At 40.9% G+C, this 20942-nt stretch overlaps 1 protein-coding gene and 1 non-coding gene across 4 annotated transcripts; one reads left to right on the forward strand and one right to left on the reverse strand.

Annotated features, from left to right (window-relative positions):
• Nucleotides 1-873: 873 nt before the first annotated feature.
• On the forward strand, nucleotides 874-20090 carry DNTTIP2 (deoxynucleotidyltransferase terminal interacting protein 2). 3 transcript variants are annotated; one of them, XM_073357019.2, is made up of 7 exons: nucleotides 877-1012; nucleotides 3326-5094; nucleotides 7137-7272; nucleotides 8168-8263; nucleotides 8862-9026; nucleotides 10360-10469; nucleotides 12241-20090. In XM_073357019.2, exons 1-7 carry the CDS (start codon nucleotides 950-952, stop codon nucleotides 12332-12334), a joined length of 2433 nt encoding a protein of 810 aa, XP_073213120.2. In that variant the 5' UTR covers nucleotides 877-949; the 3' UTR covers nucleotides 12335-20090. The 3 variants fall into 3 exon arrangements, with proteins under 3 accessions (XP_073213118.2, XP_073213120.2, XP_073213119.2); XM_073357018.2 differs by lacking the exon at nucleotides 877-1012 and adding an exon at nucleotides 1113-1607; XM_073357017.2 differs by lacking the exon at nucleotides 8168-8263 and having other exon boundaries at nucleotides 874-1012.
• On the reverse strand, nucleotides 19313-19397 carry TRNAR-UCU (transfer RNA arginine (anticodon UCU)). Its single transcript is given in 2 exon segments — nucleotides 19313-19348; nucleotides 19361-19397. It is a non-coding gene; the product is annotated as a tRNA-Arg (tRNA).
• Nucleotides 20091-20942: the final 852 nt, after the last annotated feature.

Here is a 20942-nt window from a genome sequence, read left to right on the forward strand (position 1 = left end):
CTGGATTATTGTATCCAGTTTTAGGCCCCTGCTACAGAAAGGATGTGGACAAATTGGAGAGAGGCCAGATGGGGGACTGGGGCATATGACTTACAAGGAGAGGCTGAGGGAACTGGACTTGTTTAGTCTGCAGAAGAGTGAGGGGCGATTTGATAGCAGCCTTCAACTACTTAAAGGATGTTCCAAAGAGGATGGAGCTAGGCTGTTTTCAGGGGTACCAGATGACAGACTAAGGAGCAATAGTCTCAAATTGTAGTGGGGGAGGTCTAGGTTGGATATTAGAAAAAACTAGCTCAGGAGGAGGGTGATGAGACACTGGAATGGATTACTTAGAGAAGTGGTGGACTCCCTATCCTCAGAGGTTGTTAAGGTCATGCTTGACAAAGCCCTGGCTGGGATGATTTAGTTGGGGATCAGTCCTGCTTTGAGCAGGGGGTTGGACTAGGTGACCTCCTGAGGTCCCTTCCAACCCTGATATTCTATGATTCTGTGACAGCTGTTGACTGGGCTGAGCGGCCGTAGTCCACCCTGCAGGGGCCCAGTCCCCAGCCGTCAGGAACCACCTGTTGGACTCCAAACATCCGGCGAGCGGCTGTGCAAACCGGAGCCACAGGCGCTGGCTGGTCGCGGCTCCCCTGCTCGGGCTTTTCCCAGCAGCTGGGGGCGCCAGAACCGTGCTGAAGGAGGCTGAGACGCCCTGTGCCAACAGGAGTCCCCCCGTGGGGGTTAAGGCCCCCGCACGGCCTCAGGCTCCGTGAAGACGGACCCGCCGTGACACCGAGTAGTCGGCAGAGGCGGGGCCGTGCCCCGGGTGTCCCCTCCTCGCCGGCCCCGGCCGCGGAGGCGGCTGTGCCCCGCCGGAGCTCTTTTCCCGGCGGCCCGGGCCGGAAGGGCAGGGCGGGCGGACGGACGGACGGGGTGCTGCGCACACTGCGGCACGCGGGGGAAGATGGTGGCCACGCGGCGAGCAGCGCGGCGCGGGCTCGAGGCCGCTGCCCCGGCTGCGGCAGAGGTAGGAAGGAAGCGGGAGGCGCCCGCAAGCCCCTGCCAGGGCCTGGCTGGTCTGCGCGCTCCGTGGGCCGGGCGCGTGCGCTGCCCAGGGCTCGGCCCAGCGTGTGGGGCCCCCGGCACGGGGCTAGGCTGCTGAGCGGCTCCCCTCGCCCTGCAGCGCGGGGCCTGCTCTGCCCAAGGGGGTTGCAGCCCAGCCCCGGGTGAGCGGCCTGGAGCCCCCGGGGGCCTCTGGCGAGGTGCGGGCTGTGCCACAGGGCCGGGTAGTGGTGCTAGGCCTGGCCGCCGACTCCGCTCTCCCGGCGGGTGACCCCAGCCCAGATACCTCGGTGATGGGCCTGCTAGAAATGATTGACCGGGGCCTGGGTGGTCCCGGTGGGTGGCAGCCGCCCGGGCTGTTAGTCTCCCCCCCCCCCCCGTCCCGGTTCTTGGTTCTCCTGCAGGTGACGGTGCTGGCGGGTCCTTGCTCGCCTGCGTTGCTGAGGCGGGCTGGTCCCCTTCTCCAGCGGTTCGATTGCCTGCCGCCACCAGCTTGAAAGTGAAGTATGCAGCCAATGAAGTGAGCTGTAGCTCAGGAAAGCTCATGCTCAAATAAATTGGTGAGTCTCTAAGGTGCCACAAGTCCTCCTGTTCTTTCTGCGAATACAGACTAACACGGCTGTTACTCTGAAACCTGTGTATTAGTTGTAGCTCTAAACTATGGCAGGGAACAGTTGAAAGGCTCCCTAAACAAGAGAGGTTTCAGAGTAGCAGCCGTGTTAGTCTGTATTCACAAAAAGAAAAGGAGGACTTGTGGCACCTTAGAGACTAACCAATTTATTTGAGCATAAGCTTTTGTGAGCTACAGCTTATGCTCAGATAAATTTGTTAGTCTCTCAGGTGCCACAAGTCCTCCTTTTCTTTTTGCTAAACGTGAGAGAGATTTAATAATTGGACACACTTCTGCATTTCTTTTATCTTTTTTTTCTGTAATGGCTTTCTCACTCTTTGGCTATTTAACTGATTGGGGGGCTTTTGGGATACACTCTGTATGACAGATGCTGTTCAGAATAAAATGGCAGTGTATTGACAAATAGGAATCGCAGCGTGGGGGATTCTGTTAGATTCATTACCAGTTTTTACATAGCAGCAGTCGCTTGTGGTGCCTTTCATCATCCAGTGCTAGCCAGGAAGTTTTGAGTATTTTGATGCGATACAGACTTTGCAACGGTTATCCATGCTTTGGCACTGCAAGGCTAGACGGCTGAAGCATTGTTGCATAGATACCATTGTGTTAGGAGGGTTTAGGACTACTCTAGATAGTATAGCCTCCTTAACATAGTATATTCTGTCTGTCAGAAGGTTCCTGCTATTGCAGAATGCATTTGCCTGCCGTGGAACAAGCTTCAATGAATACATAACATTTGAACCCAAGTCTTTGTACTGACTTTTATTTATTAATACCCCAGTTCAAGGTGTTGGTAATCTTCATAGCCATGAATGGTCTGGGTCAAAGCTCTTTGAAAGGCTGACTCTGTACCTTATTGTGGGAATTACAATCCCCTCTGATGCTCCTGCTATCAGTTCCTAGGCTTAAACAGTTAGCAGCTAGGGATGGGTGTCTGAGTTAAGGAATTCCATGTTTGGAATCGGCTTCTTATGGCAGCCTGCCAAACCCAGATTGAACTAGATTCAGAGCATTTTGTTTAGTTGATGTATTTTTGGGGTGTTTTTTGCTTATTCTTGCACAGAAGATAGCTTGATTCTTGGGTCTGATAGAATTCCAGTTGGTGTGGGATCTGATGTCCTAACAGTGATTTATACCACCCTTGTGGTCCTAGAGGACAGTCCATAGGGCTGTTCTCGCAGCTGGAGATTGCTGGACCTCAGGCCATTCTCAGCTGTCCAGTTACATAAATCTGTCAGAGTTAATTGTGACTTATTTAATAAAGGACTGTGTGGAGGTATAAAGCAGAAAAAACAACAACAGGAAAATGAATTGCTGGACATAAAAGCATATCTGTGAGGCCTCCAACAGCACACATCTCAGGAAGTAGGATTCTGCCAGGAGGAAGCAATGTGGGCAAAGTGATGCTAGTTTGCAAAAGGAATAAGTGGGCAAATGAGTGATGAATAATGGAGCTTCTTCACCTGCAGGTTGTGGTACTAAACATTGCATAATGCAAAATGTATGTCATCACATTAACTTTCTCCAGACAGTTATTTTAAAAGTCAAAATGCTTGTGAATTTGAGGCCAGAATTACTCATGTGACTCCTTTAAAAGTGTATTTTTCTGTGGAAATGTCTTGTTTGTTGTTGTTCTTTTTATTTCTGTAGCTGGCATCTGCTGAAGTTAGTACTCCTGTTTCTGCAAAGATGTCCAGGAGAAGAACTAAAGTAAACTCTCAGCCAGAAATCATTCATGAATCTCAGGATGAGGGATTGGAAGATGCTGAAACAAAATCAGACCTTGGTGATCCCTCTGAGGCACAAACAACTAAGAATAGAGACAAAAATGTGCATTCAGCAAAATCATGTGTTGAGCCAAAGGCTGATGGAGATGAAGCAGAATCAAATTACTCTGCCGTGTCCGAACTTGAGACACCTTTATTCATAAGGATAACAAGGAGAAGACAAATCACAATTCCTTATCAACCAGATTCACCAGCCAAAAATAGGCCTAGCAAGGCAGCTCTTCTAAGTGAATTAAGTAAATCTCAAGATGAAGATGTGTCTGAAGCTGAGTCATGTTCTTCAACTGTATCTGGCATCTGTACAACTAGTGCTACAAGAACTACGAGAAGCAGGAAATGCAAAGCTAAACTCCACCCAGATCCAGTTTGTGAAGCCCAAGCTGAAGAGGTTTCTGATGCAGAGTCATGGTGCTCGGGTCTTTGTGTGGAGCCAACTGTAACTACCAAAAGAATAACTAGGAGTATGCTAATGAAAGCGCAAGCAGAAACCATTATACAAACTGAGAAAAAAGTTAGTGAAGTTGGGCTGGAAGATGAGACGTTAACTGAGGACAGAATTAAATCCCAACCAGTAGACATATCTGACTGTGAACGTATCACAAAATCTGATCCTGATACAGAGCAAGCTTCCTCTCTTTCATCTAATAGATACATCACTCAGAGTAATAAACAACCCAGCCCTTGCAAGACCCAATGCCAGACTGAATCTGCCAATACAAACCCAAGTGATGACCCAAAACAAGTTTTAATTGATTCAACACCCAGCAGTCCTAAAGAAACAGGAAAAAGATGTACCATAGAATCTCCTAAAAAAGAAACAATAAAGGAGATTGAAATTGTAGATAACTCAGAGGAAATGTTAGAAAAGGAGAGAGACATAACTGGAAAAGAATCACAGTTGAAAAGTGTTTCCCTTTTTCTATCTGACCATGAGAGCCTTGATGAGTCCTTTAAGTCCCAAAGGCAGACAACCCCAAGTAAAAGCAAAATAATTCCAGAACACCAAAAAGCAGATATTGGGGAGGCTACACAGAGATCTTTCACCCATGCAGATGAATTAATGGTAGCAGACAAGCCAACTAGCACAACAGGCAGCCCACAAAAGGGCATATACCTATCACCAGTTGGTGGTGACAGTGATGGTGACTGCAAAATGTCTATCAATGTAGACAATGGTGAAAGTCAAGCAGAACTAGTTACTAAATCCTCCCCACATGTAACCAAAAGATCATGTAATAAAAAGGAATCTGCTATGTTGCTCCTGAGCAGTGATGAGAGTGATGAAAAGGAAAACAGTGATGTGGAAGAAGTGAGTGATGTAGGAGAAAATCTGTATTGTACAGAGACCAGAAATCAGAAGTCATCCTTGAACAAATCTTTAGAAAATGACTCATCACATGGAGAACTGTTTGTAATTGACACAGAACCTGGTTTGGACGGCAACAAAAAGTATTACCTAGAACAGGAAGATAGAAGGAGCGATGCAGAAAGTAAGGATGAAGATAGAAGGAGCGATGCAGAAAGTAAGGATGAAGAAAGTGAAAGAGATGAGTCTTCAGATCTGGAAGATGAGGAGGAGTTCATAGATGAGGATGAACATGCATATTTATTGAAAAAGAAAAAGCCTAATATGTAAGTGTTTTTTACAGATAACTTAAGCAGCCACATACAATTCTAACAGGCATATTGTTAGTATACTAATGAGAGAGTTCTTGTGATATAATCAATGTGTGAAACTGGAGTTGCTTGAACTCCAAAGTGAAATTATAGCTCCACAGTTCAACAAGTCTTTCTGTTATGTATACATCCAGACACAGGTCTGTGACATGCAGAGGTTCCACCAGTGTGGCTGTCCTTTAAGGACCCTTTAGTGGTGTTTCCCTCAATCCAGCTGATACCAGTTGTTTTTTTTTAAATCTTTTTATCACCACCTGAGGCTCTTTCTTTCCAGCTGTAGTGGTACCTTTCCTCACCACAGGAGTGGCTCTCCCCACCCTCTCCAATATCTATTTTTGTTGGCTGAATCTCATAAAAATTCATAGTTTCAGCATTGCTATGAATTACAGAGCTCTTTAGATGGAGTGCAGTGTTCTTAGTACTGAAAACACTGTCATTTAATCATCTTAACTAGTTTTTGAAATAAAGTGTACAAAACTGGGAAGTTGAAAAAACAAACGTCATTCCTTGTTTTTTCTTTAAGGTAGGTAAATAAAGACAAAGGTTTTTAAAACTTAAATGAAAGGGAGGAACAGGAATGCATGGCACTGTCCAAGCTAATAATGGGTATTTGTGAACCCTGCCTATTTCAGTTCATTTGATGAAATAGTTCGCTATCTTGCTAAGGTAGCCACACATGCAAACAGATCACAGCCTTTTATCATTCCAAGTGTTTGTAAAAATTGCTTTAAAATAAAGCTTCTTAAGCACCAGACCTGAGCCTAGAACTCAGGTGGTTCCATATCAAAGCCTAACTAATTTGCCATTGAACCTTTCTGTTCCTTGGTTCCCACATATTAAAAAACCCTGCTTTGCATAGACAGTGCTTTCATTTGTAGATCACAAATACTTTCCCAAAGGTACACTTACCCTAAGTAGAAAGATTTAACTGTCCCTGAGTTCGATATTAATAAATATAATGAGACTTTTAAAGCCACTTGACTAAATTTAGGGTGTTTTGTTTATTTAAGCACCCAAAATTTCACAAAACCCAGTAGTAAAACACTTTTTAAAATATTTTATAATTCAAGTGAAAATGTTTGTTTAGTTTACACATCCCCCTGCAGCATTTGCAACCCAAACTTTGCATATTTAGGCTAGGCTGAAACTGACTAGCCTGGGTTTGTTGTGTTAATTGCATACACAGTTCATTGTTTTCTTAACATTTTATAGCTTTCATTAAATCTTTTCAACAGAAAACATGCCTCTCAAATTGACCATCAAACATATTTTATGAATTAGTTAATTGAATTGCCAGAATGCAGTAATGGGACAAATGGTGCAATGTGTATTACATTTTCAAAATTTAGTTTCTAATAATATAAAGTATTATTAGGAATACAGGCAAGGGCATTAGAAATCTCAGTGTATGTCTGATGGTAGCAAACACACAGGCACTAGTGTTCAAGAATCTAATATGTTTCTACCTCCATCTTGTTCTTCTGCTTTTACTAGTTCTTGTTGCTTCTTGCTCTTCTGTTTGGATTCCTTGTTAACAAATTACAAAATGTATAAAAGATAGGCAGTGACCTTGAATTTTTCATTTTGAAAGTCAAAACACATTGAAAAGGAATATTTTGATAACATAGATAGGGATGTACCCACCAAGTCAGGGAAGGCTTTGAGGAAGTGATTCCCCTGTAGTTCTCTCCAACAAAATTTTATTGATAAATATTATGCTTTATACCAAGTGGAAGTACAGTATGATTTGCTATACCTATCCACTTCCATTTTTAGTTGTGTTATCTCATTTCTTTGGAGCATTGCAATCTAGAAACCCCCTTATAACAGCTATTTGATATGCACCAGGAGTACAGAGAAGAAGGATTTTCTCTCAATCCTATCTTTCTTCAGAGGGTACGCTGGAAGATCACTATAAATATTACATCACTATATTAAAGATCACTATAAATATTGTTAATATTACTGTAATGATTAACGAGCCATTTCTCTTTCAGTTTACATCTATCAAGCAGCATAGATCCTGGTCTAAATATCAAGAGTCTTGGAGGCTTATATATTAGCTTTGATGCAGGAAAACAAAAAGCTGGCTCAAGTGCAATAAAACAATTAAAGGGGGAAAAGAAAGAAGAGGTAACGTGAATCTAAGATTATAATTTTACACAGATGTCTAGGATTCAAAGATGCTAAAATTAATCCAATTGTGACATTTATTTAAAAAGAAAAGCCTTGCTAGTAGAGTTTGGAGGAAAGAGAAATTCTTCATGGCCAAAGCATTTATTTAAATTTGTTTTTATGATAGAAATTAAATTTATATGGCATGTAAGAGTCTATATAGAGCCCTCAGTGCATTGTAAATACTGCGGATTATCCTACAGAATAGGAGGAAGTCCAGTCCACTCAAATACATGCCAGGTATTTATCTAGAGATTATATTTCATTCATTGAGTTTCTGCTACACTGCATCATTGCAGTTCTAGATAATAATTCTGATGCTGTCAGTTGTAAATGAGAGAGTCTGATTCAGTTACACCCTCAGCAGGAACTAAAACTTGGTGCAAAACAGCACAGCAAAATTAGGTCTGCTCATAATGCTTAATATGAGAACTGCTGAGTTGAAGGGACTTTGACCCCTCCATAGCTGTTTGGGATGGGGTTTTAGGCTGACTGTCAGTGGGATGACAGGCATGCATTGCTTTCCAGCAAAGTTATTTTCTTAGACAATCCCATCCCCAGTGGGCTCATTTACTCTGCCAGAAGGGTCTGCTAGCTCACTTCTTCCAGCGCCAGCCTTCTGCACTTTGTAGCTGGCCAGCCCGGTGCTCTCTTTGGTATTAAGAACTCCCACTTCCTCCATCATAGGGCAGGGAAGCTTGTCTCACTTAGCAACCATTTTATTGAGATGATGCTTGCTTATGATTCCCTATCATTTTTCTGCTATCTTATTTGTGTAACCAAATGTGTAATACAATTCAGATCAGTCTCATCAGCAGCATGATTTAAACAGTAACTTAATGATCTCATCTAGCTCTTGCAGAAGAGTATAATAACTCCAGATTTTGAAAAAAAGAACTGTGTTCCACCATTCAGGGAGTCAATCCATCAGATAAAGAAACAGCGCAAGGTAAGTGGATAGCCTCTGACTGTTGCAGAATGGTAACATCTGGCATACTAAACCAGAATTAGTCTGCTTTTAATCTCTGTTATATGAAAATGTAGAGGTGACATATATGCATAGCCCTCTTAAGTATATTGATTTATGAACTACAAATTCATATCAGCATTGAACAGTAATGTGAGATTCAGCCTTCTGGAAATGTTGAGACTGTAGTACAAAGACTGAAAGGGCAAATTCTGATCCCAGTGCTTGGCCTGAGGAGAATCCTTGTTCCAGTTGCAGAGTTGATTAAATTGGCATGTTTTGAAAAGGTCTGGGGCTTCCTTGACATCATCTTTCCCTATATTTTTATAAGAATATCTTTGCTTACCTGGTGACGTCTACATAGTTTGTTGTTTTGTTCTTTACAATGTTTGGGAAACATAGATCAGGTCCTTGGGAGGCACCAGTTGCTAAGGTTGGTTAATGCTGATCTGTAAAATCAGACTGTAAAGTTCTCTGAAATATACTTTTATTTTAAACGTAGCAACCCTTTGCTTTTTCCTTCCTCTTCACCACAAAAGCTCTTCAGTGCAGTTTTATTGTTCTTTATATTGTGTCATAGGCAGAGCGAGAGAAAACAACAGGTGATGGCTGGTTTGGTATGAAAGCTCCAGAAATGACAAATGAATTGAAAAATGATCTAAAGGCTCTGAAGATGAGGGCTTCCATGGACCCCAAACATTTTTACAAGAAGAATGATAGAGATGGTCTGCCCAAATACTTTCAGGTGAGGAACCAGGAAAAATAAAGAGATCCTGTTACTACTTTTATAGTCCAGAACAGTTATGCTTATTTCCTATCTAGTTATTTTTAGACATCCATTTGTCCAAACTCACTTTTACAATTAGATGCACATACTATGAAATTATGTTGTTTTCCATTTACTTACAATTTTTGACCTTGATTACAGTCTACAAGTGGGATTTTGTTGCAACCAACTATTTAGCCTTATCTATGTCCTTCTATATATGCCCGTGTTCTGTATTGTTTTTTTGCTTGCTGACTTGGAACTGATTTCACAGGATGGAAATACATCCCTTTGTTTTCAAAATCTGTTTTCACGCCACACAATGGTAATAAATTTGTATCTAACCTTTCATATTTTGCAGGTCTTCTCCAGTATATTAGTCTTTTTTTTACAAGTCTATAATAATAATTAATAATTAATCCTCTTATTAGTCAAGATTCTCCTCTGTGGACTGGCTCCATTGATCCACTGAAATTCCTGTTACTGTAGCTATTGCAGCTTAATGTATTTTGTGGTATGACAGTAATTGGAAACTGGTGGAACTTGCAGGAAATCTGGAGTTGTTTTTTATGTTTTTAGTTAGGTTCTTAGTCCTTCTTTGCCTCTAGCTATTTGGCATATTCAGCACACATTTTTACAAATATTCATTTTTCTCAAAATATTGGTGGCTTGCTTTCAAGGCTGAGCATTGTTATATGCTATTGTAAGTTTCCTGTCATGATAGTATCTGGATGCATTCTATTTAATTAAGATCAAGATACACATTTTACCACACTAGGAAATACATGCTCCATGGGCCTCCCTTGTCCCCATGGTGACCAAACCAACTGCTGTGAAAGATCAGAAGTCAGAGAAGTGTCAGCCATGAATCAATGGGAGTTGAAGTGGGCTCAACATTTTCCATGGTAGGGCCCTTAAATCCTGTACTGGGTTAAAAGGTAATAGTAATTGCTGAGCAAAAACTTTGTAGTGATAAAGGACAAGACCTGTGAAAGATTTAATTGCCCCTCCCTCAGGTAACCAAAAATATAATCCTATATAAATTTCGAGAGCTAGGTTGTGATTATCATGGTGTACCAGTTCCTATGTTCACAACTGCACTGTTTTCACATGCTATTCTTTGGATTAAACATGAGAGGAAAATGGTGATAATGCATACAAAACACTGCTTGTTTCTTTTGGCACTTTGCGTTACAGCTTTTCATGGTTCCTCCCATTTTTCTCTTCAAACACCTGGGATTTGTCATTAAAAACAAACAAAAACCTTGATACTATGTTGCAGGAAGGCTCATTTTAAATTTTCTTTTCCAAGGTTGGAACTGTGGTTGACACTCCAATAGACTTTTACCATGCTCGAATCCCCAAGAAACAAAGGAAGAGAACCATTGTTGAAGAGCTGCTTGCAGATTCTGAGTTTAGGAGGTATTTAAAAATAAGCTTCTTTATAACTGTAATATTAGCAGTATGATCCAGGAATGTATTGCAATTTTGATTAGAGTAACTTATTTTTTCCTTTCAGTTAACTTGGGGGTTTTTTTAAAAATTTTTTATTAAATGTAAGAAGTAATTCATTAGAGCCAGCTTAGTGCCACCACAAGACACTTCCATTCCAGAGATCAGAGTAGCAGGAGTTGATCAATTCATGCTTTACTGAATTAGATAAGTATATTGGAAGCAGTATGCACTATATAAAAATTGTCAGTTATCTAATGGACTATTGGTGGTCTCGGTTTAGTTCCATAATGGAGACAGAAGTCCACGCAAGTGGCAGTCTTACCACAGAGCCTATTGAACTGGGCCTGACCTAGCTCCTCTTTTCCGGAAGTGACTTTTGCAGAATAGGATTCAGGCATGTTGATGGGGAAATGAAAGTGAGCCTGCTCTGCTGCTACCTGGGCTGTAACTATGCATATAGATGGGATTTCAGTTTACAGGGTTGTCAGTTTGGCACCTTTGTGATGATCAAATTTATCTGAATATCTTTTTTTTAAGAATGATTTAATGAGTTAATATTTGATCATCTATAATTCTTGGGGTGGATTGGCAACCTAAACCATTTTGGATATTGGTCTGTTAACATGATACCCTGCTGCTGTTTCTCATCTTTTCATATAAATGACACATTTTTTGGTGTGTGCGCACATGCAAGAGAAACATGGTTGTGATACCGGGAGTTGATTGCAGGTCAGGATTTTAAACGTATTGGCAGCGTAGGGTATGGAAACTTCCATAGCTATTTCCTACCAGTATGATTAGCTTTAGCCAATACTCTTTCATAGGCATTGATTAATTCAAAAATATTTATTAAAAGCAATGTTTAAAGATGAATTGCTGACAAATCCTGACCATTTTAGTGTTTGTGAGTAATTAATAAAGTAACTGAATAAAGCACTTAGGTGTTACAACTGTTTGTCAAGTTTCCTGTTGGCAAGCAGCAGCCTCAGCAAGCACTAAAATGGTGGCATTGTTCACGCTGCTAATTGATGCAGGAACAGGAGAATCTACCCTGGGAAAACAGCTAAACATGTCTTCACTCTGTATGTATTGTTTAATATTAATCTTAGTCTTCTCTCAAATCTGCAGTAGAATAAGACTGACTGTTAGCCTCTCAGTGTGCTCTGATATTAACATAACATTCAACATAAACTGCTGACAACATTAATAATATTGGCATCACAGCTCTTGCTGAGCCTGGGCATCGTTAACGGATACACAGCCATTTAGCAAGCCATAAAACATGTTAGAAGTCTAATTGTGTGCATGTTGTAAAAATCCATTGCTCCAGGTAAGAGGTGCTAATGCAAAAATGCTTGGGTGTTTTTACAATTTGCATTTCACTTTAATTATTGCTTTTTTACTCAGGGGAGCTTGCCTGTAAAAAGACTAAAATGTTTCATTTATGTTGTGTGATGCAGGAGTCCTTTTCCCCTAAGTTTGGTGGTATCATTCTACCAGCAATATTTCAAAAAGGATTGCAAATATTTGACTATCGCATCAACATTACCAGTGTCATTTCTCCTTTACTAGTGATACACTTATCAAACTAAAGAAGTTTGAAACAGAAAACACAAGACTAAACTTACTCCGGCAAAATATTTATTTTGTATCTAGGATTTTTGTAGGCTACACTCATCTTTTACTTGCTGATTTGACATATTTAATAAAAGTAAATTGACTTTTTGTTGTTGTTCAGATACAATAAAAGGAAGTACCAGGAGATCATGACTGAAAAGGCAGCTCTTGCAACAGGCAAGAAGAATCGGAAGAAGAAGAAATTTCACAAATAAGCCTGGGAGAAAATAACAAGATGAAACTTTTTTGTTTTGTTTTTTTAATTATAAAATTGTTTACAGAACATTTTGTTGATTGGTTTAAGATTGAAGATGTCGTACTGACTGAGTTAGGGCAGGGCTGGCCCTGTTTTTGCAGTAGTATTTTGACAGGGGAGAATGAGATTTGAGAAATGCAATGGGATTTTGTTCTGTGGACTGGTATAGACATGCAAGAGACAGCATCATTCATTCTTCATAGAAAAAGGAAAAACCAGAGAACCTGTACAAATAAATAGTAGATAGAAATGGTCACGTGAAAGAGCTGGGATTAAAATACCTTTTTTTTTTTTTAATGGAAAAACCTTTATTAAAAACTGCAATCCTCGGTTTTTTAGTTTTGTGAGAAACTAGAAAACCTGCAGGCACTTGTCACTAAAGACTCATAGTTACTGACGGAGTTTATAAAAACACATGTATTCAACCTACAGTAATCAGTGACTTTTTAAAATCTCATTGAGCAGCGATTCAGATTCTGAGCAATGATGCTTCAAAACCATAAACTTACACCTGGTAAAAATAACATTCTGTTATGTGTTATACAGGAAAAATAAATTGTCCACAAATGGAGATGAGTTTTAACTCTGATAAAGCCACCTGAAATCTGTCATCTTTAAGTGGATGTTCATATACTATATTGGTCTAATTTAATGTTAACTTAAAGGGTAAAAATGTAGATTTCAAGGTATAGTGCCAAACGTAAGGCATCATCACTTTTGCCTACTTCTTGGTCTCTGTAGAGTCTAGCCCCTATTTACATAATTTATGAAGCAATTTCTGTTGAAAGGAGCTTACATTTAATCTTTCTCTTGTTACATTGCTTAATTAAGTTAGTTGTTCCTTATCCATTGCCTCAGTAAGAGTTGTTGCTGGGCTATTCTTTAGCAGCGGTTAATGAGAAATGACTTGTGCATGGATATGACTCTTGCATGCTATTTTAAAAGTAATTCTCGTTCGGCTTGATCTCTGGTGGTGGAGTTTTCCACATCTGAAGACTGAACATAGCATGGTGTAGATTATCCTCCAGATTCTACATATCTAACTTTTTTTAAATCCACTGTTGTTTTTTTTTGTTGAGGGTTATGTATTTTTACCACTTGCCTGTTGGTTAGCCGTTAATGTGAAATGACTCCCTGGGGTCAGTCAGTTTTCTAGTATACACAGACTACCACAAGTGGTATTATGGTAATTTCCATTCTTGTTGGCAGTTTCAGTTGAGAAGCTAAGAACTGAATGGATGAGGAGAAAGAACTCTTTTCAACCCTAGTGATAGTCCCTCCAAATCAAGATTGAGGGAAACTGGTACATAGATGTGGAAAGCTTGCACTGCCCCTGCAGATTCTGTAGGTGCCATGCACTTCAGTTTCCCAGCCTGTCAGTCCATCACCTTGCATAATCACATGTATTTTCAGTAAAAGTTTAAGCTTTTGAATGACCCCTACAATATTTTTGTACTTCTCTTGCAGCTAATATAGTTCAAATTAATTACTAATGTTAGGATAGAGAATAATACAGAAAATGTAATGGTAGAACAGAAGTTGATGGTAGGAAATTACTGGTACTTCATTCAACAGTAGTGGGATTGTGTGGGGTGGACTGTCCAGGAGAGGAAAGGGAAAGAAAAACTGAGAAAAGATGATAGAAGTAAAATGTGTAGAGATGGCCTTCATGGTCCTATTTTATAGCTTCCGACAAAAGGAAATATGACTTAAATAGTGTAGTAAAAAAATTTTATTAAGAGACTGGACATTTGTGTCTGAAAATGTCCTCAGCTCTGAGCAACTAAGATAGCCTTAGAAGAGCTTCCAACCCCCATGGCTCAAGCCATACACTGATCACCAACCGAAGTTAGGAAGAAATTTTCCCATGTCTCTCTCTTGCATTTGTTTTTTCTAAAGCAACCCAGCATTAGTCACTATTGGAGACAGGCTAGGACCAAGTTTTCGCATTTTGAAACTGCTAAGTTAAAGTGTCAGGTTCAGGACATACAAATACAGATACCCATCACTCCTGTAAATCTTGGCTGAGATGTAGTTCTGTTCTACTATCGTCATTCCTGTATTTGTATCTCAGACCTGTGCATACATCATTGACGATAATGCAAGAACAAGGAAATACAACCAGAACTGTGCTCTCTTGTGCTCTGTAAGAAATGTGGAGGCAGAAGAATATCAATATTGGACAAACAGGAAAGAACAAAATTGGCATAAGAAAATTTTTGAAGTGTTTAAGAGTATTATGAACAATGGTCATATGAACTTGTATAAAATTATAGAGAATTTTTGTAGCTATTTTTAAAATTATTTTAATTAGAATATATTTTCTGTGCAAAGAGTTTTTGTGACATTTTAAAATAAGAGGAAGATGTGGTATCTTAAATTAAAAGCTAACTTATTGACTATGCTAACATTATTATCAAGGCATAATATCATGCCTGCACTATTTATACAAGACTGATATAAAAGGTAAGATACTAAGAAAGTGTTAAAAACTGTTTAAATTTAGAATTAGAACATGAGCACATTGCTGCATTCTTGAGTTCTAATTAAAGAATACATTAGCTCTATTACATATTGTGCCAAATGGAAGCCTAACAGGAGGCCAAATCACTGATAAGCAACACAGATAAAACAAGCCTATAGAAAATAGATTTATAAAAGAACTGTGTTTTGAGAAACTTAATTTTTGTGTGTGTAAACAGTATGTAATATCGTGGGTTCTTTGTTGTTCTGTACTGGACTGACCTGCTCAGATATTTCAGTTTGTAATCATACTGCTTTCTATAGGCTGCCCTGAAAACATAAGCTCTACTATTGCCAAGAGAGATTCCTCTTTAGTTCAAGGGGTAGAAACCTGTGATTTTTGGTGCAGCAGGTGATGTGGTTGTTTTCTATATACAGTATGCACTTGCTGATGGCCTAGGTGTCCCTAGACTGTTGCATGTTCTCTGAATATTAGGAGTAGATTTGTTTTCTTGTACTCCTTGCCAGTCTATATCCATCTTTTGTCTCGTCTTAAGCTCTCTGGGACAGGGACTGCCTTTTTGTTTTTTATTTGTACAGTGCCTAGTACAATGGGGTCCTGGTCCATGATGAGGGCTCCCAACCAGTAGTGTAATACAAATAATAAAATCTGATTATTTACGAATAGTTTCATTATATCAGCAATGGTACCATGATCAACTTGGTACTATTAATATGGTGCCATTACAATGCCTTGTAGTGAACAAAATTAAGAGGCTGCGACTTTTATGCAGCTGGTTTCTCAAACTACTTTCTTGACCTTTCCCTGACTCTCCAGTCTCTTTTTTGAGTTGCCTCTCTGACCACCAACTTGATCTTTCCAAAACGGAATGTGTCTTTTCTTCTGATTCCTCTTCCTTTCCATAAGGAACACCACTCTGTCCTTCATGTTATGTGATTCTCTTCAAACCCTGTTGCTAATATTTTACAAAGTTGTCACTTTCTCTTTAATCCACCCTTTCTCTGTTAAAAGACTTTGCCCATATGCTGTTCATAATTCTTTGATCACTATAACCTGCCTCCCTGCTTTTTATATCCTTCTGCTTTTCAGTTGGTCCAAAATTCTGCACCTAATGTTGTGTTCTGCTTTCCCTCTCCAACCATGTCACTTTTCTTCTTGAATTCCTCTATTGGTTTTGTCTCTTACTGCATCATGTTAAAACTTCTTGTCACCTAAAAGACTTGGCGTTTTTGCTCTTTTCTCCACCCTCAGCTGGGTTCCTTCTATCATACTTGCTCCCTTTCCCTGGAGAGCTTTCCTTATCCTTATATTCCCACACTCCCTTCAAGTAATCCTTCCTTTCTTCTCATTCAAAAACCCAACTTATTTCCTCTTGAACTCATTTACGTTGTAAGCTCTTTGGAGTAGCTTATCTAGCTTTGTAAAATACTGTGTACATTCACAACATTATTGTATAAATTATTTGTAATAGTATAAGAAAAGGTCCTGAGATAAAATTCCATAAATGATAGCACTAGAGCATGGTGAGTACAAGGATAGGGACAAGGTGGAGGAGAAACAGTAAACAATGGGAAGGAAATACATCTGTTGGGTAAGTGAAGCATTTACATAGAAAACAGATTCCATAAACTATCTCATACTGTTTCCCTTTTTTTTGTAATGGGTAAGTGTCAGAGCTGAGATAAATGGTGGAAACAAAACCAAAATGTGAAGTCTGAGAAGAGATTTGAAGTTGCATAAGTCAGCTGGTGCACAGGAGAGTGTCAGACAAAATTAATTCAGTGCTATGAATATGGTGCCTGGATTAATGTCTCCTGTTTTGAAAGAAATGCCTGTCACCACAACATTTATGTGGTAGAGGACGATTATGCTGTGCCAGTATTTAATTGCATTTTGTTAGTAGCTGCATGGGTTTTATTGTAAGTTTGTTAGGCCCACTTCTTCACCCTTAGTGATTTTTTTTTTTTTTTAAATCTGACAAGTGACGTGATTATAATTAAAGCAATTGGCAGGAGATGGAGCTGTAGGAGAGATTATGCAAGACAGAAAAGACTATATTAATGCACATGACTAAAAGTCAGGATTTGAAATTTTTTGCTGCTTTTTAAGTGGTGGTGTTAAAATAGGGTTTCCTCTTTCTTGTTGGGTTTAAAGATGATTGAAATGCTTTTTTAATCACTTCTGTCTCATTTTTGAATGTGTATATTTTTTAGAGGAAAACAGTAACAAACATAACAGACCAAATTCAACACTAACTTCATTGCGGTGCCCTCAAGGATGAATTTGACCTACTTTTAAAGAAATTTGTTGGAAAATTATTCTCTTTCTCAAATGATCAGTGCAAAGGGGTGTTCCTTTAAAGAGAACAATAACTTGTATATTTTGCATGCACCAGGATAGATTGTACATACAGACTAAAGACATTGCAGCTACAGGATTGCTTTTTTGAAAATACGTGCTGTTTTGAGGAGTTGAGAGTATATTTTTACAAGTCCTTATCGTTTCACCTAGTAGGAAAATGAGCTCTAAAGTTAAAGGTTGCATTTCTAGTGGTGTTGGTGGAGGAAAGATGATCAGTGGGGTTTTTTTCTATGAACTAGACACACAAATCTCTGATCCTTTTAAAAAGTGTAGAATAAAAAGATAATTTGAGTTCATGGATAAGGAATTGGGAGCAGGGCCTGTTTGAAAAAAGCTGTAACACAACCTCTGGCTGGAAGTTGAAGCTAAAGAAATGCAGGCTGGACCTCAGGCATAAATTTTTGACAGTGCTAGTAATTAACCACTGGAATATGGTGGATTCTCCGTAAATGCAATTTTAGAATCAAGCTGGGATGTTTTTCTAAAATATATGCTCTAGGACTTATTTTGGGGAAGTGCTATGGCTTGTGTTATGCAGGATTTCAAACTGGATGGTTACAGTCGTCCCTTCTGGCCTTGGAATCTCTGAAAACAGAGAGAGGGAAAGACACTTATTTGCTGCAGACTTACTGGTCATGTTAGGATGAGATGTACCTGCTGTTCACCATTTATTGTGTAACAGAAGCTGTTACAAGCAAAGGTCTCAAAGCACTTCGGCCTGAAGATGTTATAAGTACAGGCAGTCCTTGGCCTTACAACACCCTTGGTTCTTGAAAATTGCGTTGTAACTCGAAACTGCAATACATGCCATGTCAATTCAGAATTCACACCCAGATTCAACTTGACAATTGGTTTTGATTTTCTGATGCTCAGTCCCGCAATGGCATATATTGCAGTTTGGAGTTACGATGTTTCGACTGACAACGCGGTTTTCAGCAACCCCTTGTGTCGTAAGGCTGAAGACTGCCTGTACTTAAATCGAAGGTTGTAAAGTCGAGGACTGTCTGTATAGAGCATGGGTACTAGTATTATAAAATTGGAATGAAAATCTACTACCCCTAGCCTACAATCTCTTTAGCAGCACAAAAACCCAAGATCTTTTATTCGTATAAACACACCCCAGCAGGGGCTTGAGCAGAATTGTGCGGGGTTAAGTTAACACAGGCCTGTACCCGAGATAAACGCTTTCCCGGGAGGCTTCATGCTAAGGCAGAGACCTCGGGGTGTTAAGCTGGGTCTAGGACGGAGCTGCTGCCCGCGAGCTGGAGCCTGCTCGTGTACGTCCCCGCTTTCACCCCAGGGCCAGGTGAATGTATCGGGCGCTCGAGTGACCGGAGCGGAGTCCCTCGGGCCTTGCGCTGCGGGCCTTGTCCCGCCTGTTTTTTGGGCTGCTTGCGGGGGGGGTCCTGGCCCAAAGCTGGGCCAGCCGGCGGGCTCGCCGGTGCAGCGCGCCCGGGGGGACTCCTGTGCCACAGAGGGGCTCGGAGAAAGCAGCAGCCCGGGCTCCCCGGCGCCCGGCTTCCGCGCTGGGTTCCGCCTTCGTGCGACGCGCGCAGAGGCGGGGTGGCTCCCCCTCGCTGGGCCTGGGGCGGGCCGGGGCTCCCCGTACCCCGTACCGAGCGGGGGCCGGGGGTCGTTGCAGGCGCTGCCCGGTGTGACGGGCGGCGAGTCCCGCGGGTCTGACGGGAGAGCGGGCGGCGGGCCCGTGGGGGTGACTCGCTCCCCAGCTCAAAGACGCCCCTGGCGGCTGGGAGAGGCCCGCAGATGTCGCGCCGAGCCCGTAGCGGGGCCCGGGGAGCAGAGCCCTGGGGTCCGTGGCCAGGGAGCGACCCGCCCCGGCCGCGCTCTGTCGCCTCCCGCAGCCGGGGGAAAGGTGCCGCTCGCACGCTCGTCGGGGCAGGCCGAGCGCGGCTTCCCCTCAGCCGCTACCCCGAGCGCCTGCTCACGGAGGCTCCGAGGCCGGCCGCTGGGGGCTGAAGGCAGGGCCCACGGTGGGTAGCCGCGGGAAGCTCCGGTCGGTCTGTGCCGCGGCGGGGAAAGTTTCCCGAAGTAAAAATTAAAATTATTTTAAAAAAATAAAAAAAAAACCTGCGACTCCGCCGGGACTCGAACCCGGAACCTTTGAATCCCTTCCTCCTCTAGAAGTCCAATGCGCTATCCATTGCGCCACGGAGCCACCTGTTGGACTCTTCGCACATCAGCCATACAACCTATAGCCAAAGCGCGCCACCCTGCTGTATTGAAGGCAATGGGTCGACAGCGAGAGATGCGGTCCTCCCTTCTTTACTTAACCCAATTAGGTTAGGTCCTGAAAAGAATCATGTCCCCAAACAACCCCACTCACTCCTCCAGGCCTTTCTTAAACTGCTGCTTCTCAAATTTAGTTAAAAAACTTTTAAAAAGGAGAGTTATGTTAGAAAAGAATTTTAAATTATATTTTATTGCTGATTAATTATATTTGAATCAATACTAATGAATATAATATTAAATCTCTATATTTTATTTCAAATAATTAGGTTTATGCTTATTTATTTATTATACAAAATAAATCAATGGTAATAGCACAGCACATATTCAAAGTTCTGTACAGACATTAACAAATCATGGTAATAATGTTATGTCTATCATTAACCATTTACTTTGTTTAATATTTTTGTGCATTTAAACATGATTGTGTTTATTATTCACTACAAATAACTATTAATCATTTATGATCTTTAGTATTGAGAAAGTATTTTTAGAGCATACTGTGGAACTGATCTTACAAGTATGTACATAAGTAAAGTATGCATATGCGTTTGTTGGATTGGGTCCTGTTATCCAAGTACTATAGCAATGAGCACTAAATAAAGGTCCATAAATAAAATCAGTCTTAGATGTATGAAGCATGTTTTATATCACTGTGTTTGTTGATAGGAGTATTAATAATGCTTTCTCTTGACATTGCTTTCGCTTTGTCATAAACATGAAGGAACATAAACTTGAAGGCTCTACTTCTGGAGCCATAGCAGCAATGGTAAAACAAAAAAAATTTGTTGGGTCTGCTTGAAACCTTTGCTGCCACCGGACTCCTCGTTGTTCCTGAAACCTTTGAGCTCTCTGAAGTTATGTGGAAGACATAGAAACACTTTTGCACCTGACATCAAACCTGAGAAAAACAAATGTGAAATAAATTAGACATACTTCCTCCACATACTTCTGAAGTGCAACCACCTCTGGGGTGCAGCTGGGCAGCTGTGACTATGTAATGCACAGCAATCCTACGCAACCATTTAGGATGGGAACTGAAGACTATCTGTACAGTTGAAATTGCAGCAGGGATTTAGGTAAACAGAATGTGATTATCTGTTGCGCAGATAATATGGCTTTGGTAGAACTTTTCTGCATTAATTACCAGGCCATGTTGGCAATCTTAGAATTGATAAATTCCCACTCACTGGCCCTTTATACACAAATGGTGGTGCTTGTGAAGCATGAAACCCAGAAAAGAGCAACACTGTAAGGCTCCTTTTCTTTTGGATTTATCTGTTCTGTTTTTGTACAAGTTCCTTCAAATTACTTCAGAGCTGGTCTTGTTTTCTGTTATGACAATGGATCAATTCAGAATGATTACAAGGAACATAAAATGGCTTTGCAAAATATATAGTGCAAAATCTGGCTCATAACATATCTCACAGAGGGGAACGAATTTCTTACATAAGATTTTCTTTGACCTGCTGAA

The sequence above is a fragment of the Lepidochelys kempii genome, chromosome 8, assembly GCF_965140285.1.
Source record: "Lepidochelys kempii isolate rLepKem1 chromosome 8, rLepKem1.hap1, whole genome shotgun sequence".
NCBI lineage: Eukaryota > Metazoa > Chordata > Testudines > Cheloniidae > Lepidochelys > Lepidochelys kempii.